The 11,190-nt window shown below is 41.6% G+C and overlaps 1 protein-coding gene across 3 annotated transcripts in view; it reads right to left on the bottom strand.

Annotated features, from left to right (window-relative positions):
- Positions 1-653: 653 nt before the first annotated feature.
- Positions 654-11,190, bottom strand: part of OPCML (opioid binding protein/cell adhesion molecule like) — an 842,793-nt gene continuing 832,256 nt past the window's right edge. For all 3 annotated transcript variants that reach the window (XM_089537525.1, XM_089537526.1, XM_089537524.1), the window contains one exon: positions 654-4,462. In XM_089537525.1, the coding sequence (XP_089393651.1) occupies positions 4,362-4,462 (101 nt within the window). In that variant the 3' untranslated portion in view covers positions 654-4,361. The remainder of the gene's footprint in view (positions 4,463-11,190) is intronic.

The raw sequence follows: 11,190 nt of genomic DNA, 5'->3' as shown, positions 1-11,190 counted from the left end.
CTAAAGGCCCTACTTCAGAAAATAAAAAATAACTTATACATGTGGGTCATGATGAACTCCCATTAATTTCAATGAGATTGATACAACTGACATTTTTGGCTGGGATCAATGGCTGCAATCTTGTGTCCAGTTTGCTTGCACATAGTTTCACTGAAGTCAGTGGGCTTTCAATTGTGTAATTAATTATACTTAGATCCATTCATGACCAAATGGTGTAACTTACCCATTGGGATTGCTGCACAGGCTTCATTCATTTCAGTGGAGCCAGAGGGGGGACTTGTTGCAAGCTCTCACAGAAACAAATGGAGGGAGGTCAATATTTGCTGTATTGCTCCCAAACATAGCAAAGCTTCATATCAGAGGGGCAATGCATGGAGTTTTCCCACCATCAAAATGCACAACACTTCTCATAAAATTCATGTCACCCAAATGCATCTGGAAAATATTTGCAAACACCACACATTAGGCACTTAACGTTAACCACTATCAAGAAAACTTAGTACATGGTGTGTCACCAGCACTTCAGTGCACATTATTTTGGAAGGAATTCTCCCCTTTCTTCACAGAAAACCTCTAATGAAACTTACTCATTTTATATATATATATATATATATATATATATATATATACATATATACACATACACGTACACTTTTAAAGCTAGGGGTTCTCCTCTTTCCTTCCACTTGATATAGCCCTTCTCTACAGGGCTTGTTTGTTCAACTTCTAAGCCTAAGTTCCTGGACCTAGGCATGCAGAAAACATTGACTGTTTGTGGAATGGAATTCCCTAGATTTAGATTTCTAGAACTGGTTGTTCAACAAAATGTCTATCTTTTAATCCTTGTCAGAACTTTTCATCATGATTTTCAGCATCTTTCTTTCAACAATTTGTTTTTGAGAGTTAAAACGCTTCTTCTACACACTTACTTTACATTCACATTTGTTTTGGACTAAATCAGGTTTTTAAAAAAATTAAAGTAAGCACAGTAGCAATTCATTGAACAATAGACCCATAAATTTTATCCAATGACTTCCAGTTCAAACTTAAAGTTAGATCAAACCTGGTGATGATCTAAGTCAACCAAGAACATAGGTGAAGTATGTCTATGTCTACCTTATATTTAATTAGAACATCTTCAAAATAAGCCAATAACTTCTTCTTGCCATCTGGACAAACCGAATACCAGATGCATCACTTCTGTATTCTTCAAGGTTAAAAGGAGAAGCCATAACCTGGAATCATCTAGTTGAGACTGTTGAATCAATTGTAAGACCAGTTCTGGCTTGATCCAGCAAAACAATTCTTGAAGGAACTCAAAGCTTGTTTGCATTAAAGCACATGGCTGCAAATTTCTTATAGAGACTGAATTGACATCCAAACGGCTTCATGATGTTGAATCTCTTCATAGCAGAAGCAACAAAGGGTCTTGTGGCACCTTAATGGCTAATGTATTTATTGTGGCATATGTTTTTATTGATTGCAGTCCATTATATTGTCTGAGTCACTTTGAATTAAGGTTTTCCCTCCCCTTTGTTGAGCTTTGTTGCCTGTTGTTCCAGTATGGAATAAAAAGTGTAGTGTAATGCTGGTAGGACAATAAACATTTTTAGAAATGATGTTCTCACTTTTCCTCTTGCTGTCTCTTTTACTCTGATTTTTCCCCTCTAAAAGGGTTTTACAATTTCTGTTCTTGAGAGGGAAGCATGTCATTTGGGGGTGCAAATAAAGTTATGGGAAGCAAAGTCTGTACATTCAGTAATAATGTAGTTGTAGTGGATTTGCCTTCATCAGTCATCTAAAAACAAAGCCCTGACCATTCCAACTTTTTTTCAATATGAATATACCACCCAAATGTTTAGTCTTGTATAAGTAAATATCAGACTTTGTAATCATCCATGTTTTACATGTGTGGATAATCGAAACACTTGAATAGCACAATTTTGTGATCATCCACATAAAGCCTTTGGGAATTGGCACCAGTCACTTGCCATCCACAAGGTCATGTTAGTGTTCCCAGGACATTGCTGATAGCAGCTCAGTACAGTGGGCATGATACTTCCTTACTGCTTTTCAGGGTACTGTTGGGCCTCTCAGTCTTGGTTTGTACAGGATGATCTTCAGACCATCTTCCTATGCAGAACATTTCCAAAGGGAGGGAGGAATAGTATTGGGATCCTTTATTTATTAATTTTCCATATTGGTCGCACCTAAAAGAATGCTTCTATATATAACAGAAGAAATGGCATAAATCATATGCTGAACTAATAGGCCTCCCCCCATGACTGATCTTACCAAAAGCAAATAGCATTGGTATAGCAATCCCATCAGTCCAACTTTTCATGGGATGTGAGATGGAAACACATACAGTGCTCTGTTAAATTTAGGGGTGCCAACCTGTTAATACCTCTCCCCCAACACTGGTCACTTCTTAGAAAACTGATCTGTTCTTTCATTGTAAAGACCAGAATTCATCCCCAACAACCACCACCTCCCATTTCTGTATTGTTCATGAATGAAAGAAGCATATCTTCTTGGTGGTGTGTATCTTGTATCATTCAGACAAAAGGTGGGCTGTGCCAGAACTTGCAGCAATCTGAATCCCAAAAGTGAAATAAAATGTCGTCAGTTCCATACCATTGCTCTGCTTTAGAAAATAGTGACCTGAACATTTCTTCTGTTGTTTAGAAGGGCTTGAATAAAAGCCACCAAGAGACAAGAAATCATGTGTATTTGTTTTACTTTTCCCCTTTCCATCTGGCTCCCACACTTAATTCTAATCCAGTATTTGGAAATTAAGTTGGCATTCAGATCTGGTTCACTCCCAAAAGGGTCCCCCCAATACAAGATAAATGTGTCAGACTCACTGCCTCTATTAGCTTCTGAATGGATGGACTGCTAAAGCCAGAAAGACACAGGTTGAGTGGGGAAGGCAAAACAAGTCATACTTCACCTCAATATCATTGTTCTCTCTGGATGTTCCAGAATAAAAGAGGGGTGATTCTCTCTGAATGTCTATGTGCAATAGGACTTGGGACAGTGGAATAGATGGTAGAATACTTCCAAATATAAACAACACTTTTATGTGAATTATATTTAAGGCAATGCTTGGAACTATATTCTTGTTTAGTTAGGGATGGGTTGGGCTCAGGCTTTCTTGTGGCAAAAATATGAGAGGCTAGAAACCTCACAATTTCCACAGACATATTTATGTTGGCGCTGTATCAAATGTTGTGCCTTTGTCTTTGATCCCACTTGGTTTTCAGAGTACCATTTTCTTTATCTGTGCCACAAGTTTTCACTAGTGGCTACATAAGTACCTCTGCTTTCTTTACTCGGTGGCAAAGGAGACTGAAAAACTGAAGTGGAACTTTGAGATATTAATGTGTTGAATAATGAGGAATTTAAAAATTGTCTAGATGGAGGCGGGACTCAATAGAGGTGATTATGCTGATGGATGGGTGAACAAATGGAGAAGGAGTGGCAGAAGAGAGATTTGGTTTGCAGGAAAAAAAGCCTTTACCAGATAATTACATTGATATATTGATAAATCTGCCTAACACCTGACAGAAAAGGCAGACAGGTAAATGGGCAGAAGGGTGGCATGATTATTCTGAAAAATGGGAGATGCATAGCCAACATCTACGGCAGAAGGTTCATGCCCTGGCTTTTCTTTCCTCCCCTCTCAGCACTTAGCAAATTCACAGTCTGTGTCTAAATGTTTGACCTAATCCAACATCACTCTTAGCCTTCACACTTCTGATCTAGCACATGTGTTGGGGAGGAGGCAGAGGACTGCACTGATGGCCAGGCTACAAATTTATTAAGACATCCACCCAGGTCGAAGCAAGGTGATACCAGAGCATAATCGGACACTTGGAGAAACATGAACAGATATGTACAGTGTTACAAGTAGAAAGAACAATCCTTTTGCTCAAGAGACACCAGAGATAGGAGGACTTGCTTTTGAATTCTTGTTGTGCATTGTCTCCCGGACTAAGGTGCATCCTCCTCTTGGGGCATTTGGTGGGCTCGTTCCTGAAACTCTTTGACAGTAGAACTGAAAGGTTGACATTTATAAATAGGGTATTTTTTTTTTTTTTTGAGGTATGGGGCCAAGGGAGGAAATTAAAACTGATTCTGCTTTGGGAAATGCCCATGATTGACCAGCCCCTAATGGGTAGTTGACTTGGAACCCAGTTGCCCTCCCCCTCCCCTTGCCCTCCCGGCAGTAGATTCAAGCTGCAGACTGTTTGTGTGTCTGCTTGTTTGCCCCCTCCCCTCCCCAGCAGTATGGATGGTTAAAAGTCTGTGGTGTGGGAGAAGCCAGGCGTCATCTGCAAGGACCCTCACTTTTCTTATCAAAACTTGAGGAGGAAATAAAGAAAGAGAGTGCCTGATAGCCAGAGGCAAGCCATCGCTCTGGAAGCTGCACTGTTGCCATCGTGTACTGCTCCTGGGCCTGGATGAAACAATACAAAAGAGGAAAATGAGGAAGGTAGAGGTCATCATCATCATCATCATCATCATCATCATCATCATCATCATCTTAATCACTGTCACTTCTACAACTGCTACCCAGAATCCTGTATCAGCTTATACATAACTAAGTGCTTAACTGCAAGAAAGAAATTGGTAGCATAAGCTTTAACTGAAATTATTTTAAGTTATGCTCTGATTAAACAAGACAATCAATGGTGGGCCCATTTCAAGGAACCATATTTTGCATAAGGAGAGTCTTCAGAAGTGTCAAGAAAATTCATCTCGAATCAATAAACAGCTGGTTTGACTATTCTCTCTGTGGGCATGGAGATACAGGAGGATAGGTGGATTGACATTAAATGAGCAATAAGAAGGTTCATGTTTATATCATCGATGTGTGATATGAACTCAATCCTTACCATTGCTTATTCATATAGTCTCTATTAACACAAGGGTAAGATACAAATAAATTACCTTACTTACATGTAATTTGCTTATTTATATCTGATCCTTTTACCCACAATGTACTCAGAAATGCTATACAGAATAATAACTATAGTGGCTGGAAACCGGTTGGTTATTCCTAATTGGAATACACCTATTAAATCAATAACTAGTGTCAACACATAGTAAATCCCATTTATTCAGTGGACCTAACAGCAGGTTTTAGGTGTGTGTGTGTATATATGTATATATATATATTAAAATGCATATGAATGAAATCTTAAATACAGTTGTAAAAACCTGGCATTTGTAAAACTTTGCACCAAAAATTCTTGACAAAAGATGTGCACGCCCTCAAGTTGGGTGCATCTCCATAATATTGCCTGACCAATCAGCACATATTTCAGATGTCTGGCACCACCACTAAAAAGTGAAGGTGTGTCATGTTCCTTTGGGGTAAAAATCTAAGATGCTGCCACAGATGACAAGACCTCTTAAGGTGATCCTAAAGTACAGCTGGGTTTATATTTGAAGAGCCATCTCCTCTCCTTTACAATTCTCCCATCAACCTTCCTTTCTCATATTGGAGGGGGAGGCAATAGGAGAGAAAGATAAAAACCCTATTTCCATCTTTTGTAAAGACCGTCTTTAAATGTTTATCTCCCCTAAACTCTCAGCCTAGCTAAATCGCATAGCCTCCAAGCTATCCTCCCCACAGCAGCTGCTAACAACCAAGAGGCTAGCAAAAGCCTTGTGCTGTTTAATTCATTAATTTGCCATTTTATAGCAACACTGATTGAGTGGAGTCCTAGAAATAGAACACATCTGTGCTGAACTCCTCCCATCTGGAACCTTTTATACAGTAACTGCTCTTAAATGTTTTACATCCTTGGAGTTTTGTTCTCTGGTGAGGGTCTTGTTCCATCACCACCATCTCCCAGTCTTGCCTTGCCTTTCCCTTCCCTCCTGGCTATTTCAGTACATGCAAAGAACTGCTTTCACTTGTTATTTAACTAGCTGAATGTCACTAGCCTAATTAAAAATTGATAATGACTGCAACACATGGGCAGACTGCAAACAGCGGCAAATACCATGCAGGCCCTGATAACTGTACCGCTCTCTCTCTCTCTCTCTCTCTCTATATATATATATATATATATATATATTCAGTAATGAGGCTTTGATTTGTACAGCTCCCCTTTTAAAGTCTGGATTTCCAACAGTCAGGTCATGAACAACTAATTCTTGTCCTCCTCACTTTGTCTGATCTAAACATTACAAAGTCTGGCTTTCCTTCATAGACAGCGTAGGAGCGTACGGCAAGGAAATAAACAAAGAAAAGGGTCTATTATCCTATGGACCCTGAGAGGGTGTTGCAGAATTTATTCTGTGTAGAGCTGTAACCAATGCCCACAAGGTTTACTGAGGCAGAGGGTAGGGTCACCACTGATGAAGCCAAGGGGGCACCCAATGTGTAACCAATGACAACTATTTTATTACCTGTTCTTGCAAGATCTAAGTAAACCTTGTATGCTTCTGCTAGTTTGCAGGAACGTAGGGGATTGTGCGTCATCTACCCCAGTGGTCCCCAAACTGTGCTCTTTAAGGGATTTTGGACTTCAGCTCTCAGAATCCCAGACTATTAGCCAATATGGCTGAGGCTTCTGGGAGCTGAATTCCAAAAACTAAAGGGTACAGTTTGGGGACCACTGATCTACCCAAACAGGGAGGACCACCCCTGGCTTCTGCAGTTGAGAGACCAAAGAGGGCATTCCAAGAGCCTCTCCAAAATGTATCAATAAATAACTCTTTCTGATAATTTCTTTCTTGGGGGAAGGTGTCTCAATCTTTTTAACTTTTCAAAAATGCATTCTACCCATATGATATTCACTGGACTGCCCATCCCCTAAAATAGATTTAATTTGATAGCTTATAAAATCAATACAGAAAGCAATACTATTTCTAGTCCTCCTTTCTCAAACCATTTCCTTCACCAGTATTTGAGATATTGACCCATTATTTATAATGTGATCTTCCAGAAGTTGTTGGCCTGTGAGTCCCAGTAGTGCCAGCCACTATAGAAAATGTTGCAGAATGCTGGGAGCTTCAGTCCAAAACACTGGAAGAGTCACATGATTCCTACTCCAGGCTTAGGTACTGTATCAGGGTTTGCCGTGGAATATGGAGCAAAATATACAAATATAACTATCAATTAAAAAACAGAATATTTATAATGAGAAGGATTACTGGGATCCTGCATCACAGATGTTGTTACAAATATTTTACTACACCTTGTCTCCCAATCTGACTCCCTAAATCTAACCTAACTTTAATAGCCAGCAGCCAATTGAGTGATGGAGGTCTGTTCTGTTGGAAGTTGGAGTACAGTAGGATTATGTTTTCAGCACCTTTTCACCTGCAATCTCTGGTGTAACAAGGATTTGTAACAGAGTCCTACTTCTGATTGTTACACCAGAGAATGCAGGGAAACTTTTCACTGTTGCATTTTGACTGCCAGCAGAACAGACCTCCATCTCCTGTGGCTACTGGCTTTTAAGGTAGGTTTTGGGTGGAGCATTTACTATGTATACAGAACTGAATAAGGAGCAGTTATGGATCCATAAGTCTTAATTACAACTCTGCAACTGCAGTGTAGGGTGCTATCCATAGCATGGAAAAGAAATGATGATTTAATATTGTTTCTTTCAGTATTCACTAAACCAAGCTTTATCGAAAGAGAAAATTATTTTTGCTCCATCCGCTGCTGTTGGAGAATCATGTATTGTCTGTGGAGAATATTTAACAAAATCTTCTCCCCTTTATCCATTTCACCTCCCTCAAGTAAGCCAAAGATATTTGGGAGGCTGAGTTCACTCAACCATAGTATTTCTGCATATCAGTTCTTCACACTGGGATATACCTTTTCCTGTATTTTATTTCAATACTAGACTTCCACAATAGTTTTCCACAATCGTTTTCAAATGAGATGTTGACAAGGTGGTGATACACAAAAATACACACCAAAGTAACAAGAACAGCAGTTAAAACAGCCTATAGGTTCACAATCAGGTGACTGAAGATTTCATACAAACCCATGGGTGTGAGGCACAAAGAAGAGCAGAGTGACAGAGGTAACCAAAATAAAGCAGAAGACATAAGGAAGAAGCTGTGGCAGACAGAAATCAAAATCAAAATTAATCAGGTGCCATGCAGAATCAAGCCTGTGAAAAAGGCATCTAAATCTGTTTGGGACTCTGTAACAGACATTTGTGGACATGCAGGGAGCAAGGGATGTGGTTACTCAGCAGGAACAGCTTTCTTTCTTTCTTTCTTTCTTTCTTTCTTTCTTTCTTTCTTTTTCTCTTTCCTTTTCCTTTTCACTTTTGGTTAGTCAAGAAATCTCAGAACTGCTCAACAAAGTGTCTTTGTTCCAATGCCACCTTCCACAAGCCGGAAGGCAAAACTGCTAAAGGATTTGATTAGTCTGTGACAATCTGAGTGAAATCTAACAGAGTCCCTAGTGAAGGGTGAACCCGATAACTGGCTGGCGCATCAAGCACATAGCTCTTCTTGGCAGCAGCTGACCTTGACTTTTGCTAGCATGAAAGCTTTAAAAAAACCCACACACATACAATCCTAGGAATTCAAGTAGCTTGTTTCCTTTTTAAAAGAAAAGCATTTGGGGCTTCCTCAGGAGGGGAACTTGTTGCATCTTGGAGAGCTTGGATTATACTTTTGATTTTTTTTTTAAGGTGCAGATATTTTGTAGGCTTCACTTTACCTGGGATGGTCTCTCCCCTTACTCTGCCCATACCAGAAAATGTTGAAGCTAACATATGGGGAGCGGTGCATCTATTTTGCCACAATTTCCCTATTTTTTCAATGAATAGAGGCTGTAGGAATGAACAACAGTTTTTAAAAGGGTTGTTGGGGTTTTTTTGAAGGAGATTAGCTAAATTCATGGAGGCTAGGTCTCTAAATAGATGTTCATAGAAACATTGAGTTGGAAGAGTGTTAATCATGACAGCTCTGTGGGACCTTGGTATTTAAAGTGGTGATTTTCTACACATGTTCCTCTCATCCAAAGGGCTATCAGGTGATACCTTTCCACTTGAAGATCACCATGCTTGGAAGGGATATCTAGTCTGTCTGCAAAGATCAAATAGCAAATCCTTCTCCTGGCCTCACAACAATCTGTTTGGACAATGCAGAGCCCAATCCCCAATTCTAGTGTGAACTATCATGATAATGTAAGGCCAGGTCAGTAGCAAACCTGCAGTATACTACCCTTAAACTAAATTTTTAAGAATCACTCTTTGCTCCAAGCTGTCTCTGCATGGACCAGAAAGCAACAGGAGGAGCCTGCAATATTCTGGCTCCATAGCTGCCTAAAGTCCCTCTTTTACTTGTAGACATTCTAGAATGACACCAGGTACCTGTTTGCACATGTGTCCCACTATGTCACCCACTGCCAGTGTCAGTTTCTCCATCTGAAGTTGAAAATGAGGTACCCAGAATAAATCACATGGCTGGATGCTTTTTTATGACCTCAGAGGGGAGAAAAACCCATGCTGGCAGTGGTGAGCAGCACAGTGAGATGTGTTGTAAACAGCCATCTGACATCACTCTAGAGGTCTCTGGATTTTCCGGGAAGATCCGCAGCAAAAGGTGATTTAAAAAAATGTTTTAAGGGTGGTCTGCCATAGGTTCAGTGCTGAACCTGGTCATGCATCATGAGGACACTTCACACCAGAATCGAAGACTGGGTTCTGTGTTGTCCAGACAGATCACCATGAAGACAAGAGGAGGGCATGCTATTTGGCCTATGTGGAAGGCTATGGATCATCTCCGAAAATTCAGAGCAATACTGGGTGGCTGTTTACAACGTGTCTTGCTGTGCCGCCCATTGCAAGTTACTGCCTCTGAGGTCAGAACAAGGCACACAACTGGGGCGGGTTATAGACCGCCCATTTGGGGCGGTCTGGACCCGCCCCTTTCCCCGGAGTATCGGGGCCTCAGCGGCCAGAACGGCAGCTGCTGAGGCCCCGATCCGCCGCTTTTCAGGCTGCGGGGAAGCAGCAAAACGCCGCTTCCCCGCAGCCTGAAAAGGGGTGTCCCTGGGGCTTCAAGCCCCAAGGACACCCCGCGGCGGCGGGGAGAAGAGAAAGGGGCCGCTTGGCCCCTTTCTCTTTTAGTCCACTGGGCGCAGCCGTCTGAAGGCTGCACCCAGCGGACTAAACCAGGAAGGAGCTCCGAAACAGAGCTCCTTCCTGCTCCATGTTCAGGGTGCACTAAGCGCCCTGGCGCAGAGCAAGGACGTCACATCCACGCCGCCCTGTCTAGAGGCGGCACGGCCGTGACGTCCTCACAGCGGCGGCCATATGGAAGGGCCGCCGCCGTTTAGTGCGTGACGAGCACGCATTAGGGTTAGGGCGTTGTGGAAGCACCGCCCTTTTGTAACCCTAGTGCGTGCTCGTCACGCACTAAAGTGCCGGTCTGTAACCGGCCTGTGTAATTGATGGTGGACATCTCATTTTCAGCCTCAGAGGGAGCATCTTATGCTAGCAACAGTGGGCAACACAACAGGAGATGCATGAGAACAACCATCCCATCATCACTCTTTGTACCTATATATCAGGAAGCCCTAAAGGCTATCAGAGTGGCTAACAATTATTATTTTTAATAAGACGGTTCCCTGCCCTCAGGCTTACAATCTAAAAGACACGACACAAAAGGAGAAGGGAATGGTAATGGGGAAGGGGATGAAGTCCAGTGGTTCTTCTCTCCCTCTGATGCCTGGACCCAGGCAGATGGACTAGAGGGAGGGCTCTTCTTCTTCAGGCTAGCCCTGGTGGAGCTGGGCTTGCCTGTTCACTCCCTCGTGATTTGACATAAATCCTTATGTGATTGACAAAACAAAAAGGGAAGGCTGTAACAAACTGCTGCATGGGGTGAGGTGAGGTGAGAAATGAGCACCTCATCAATTCCTGTGGGGAACCTCTGTGCAAGGACACACAACAAGGGGAAGTATTGAGTTTAGTGGCTTGGAGTTCTTCAGAGTAATAGTACAAACTCATCAGATGCTTACAGGGTGAAAGCCTTACAGTACTGTGGCTTCTCTCTCTAAAGCCACAGTCTAACTGTTCTAACCTTTCCAGATCCACAAAGAAGAACCTGAGCTGAATTATCTATCCTTAGGTCATTCTAAAAAACATGGCCTGGATCAAAGAATGGATCTTGTACAAAGATTATAGAAAAGAAAGT

Source organism: Sceloporus occidentalis, unplaced genomic scaffold (assembly GCF_023333645.1).
Source record: "Sceloporus occidentalis isolate IW3139 unplaced genomic scaffold, rSceOcc1.0.p SCAF_9, whole genome shotgun sequence".
Lineage (NCBI taxonomy): Eukaryota > Metazoa > Chordata > Lepidosauria > Squamata > Phrynosomatidae > Sceloporus > Sceloporus occidentalis.
This window is presented reverse-complemented; position numbering and strand designations above follow the sequence as displayed.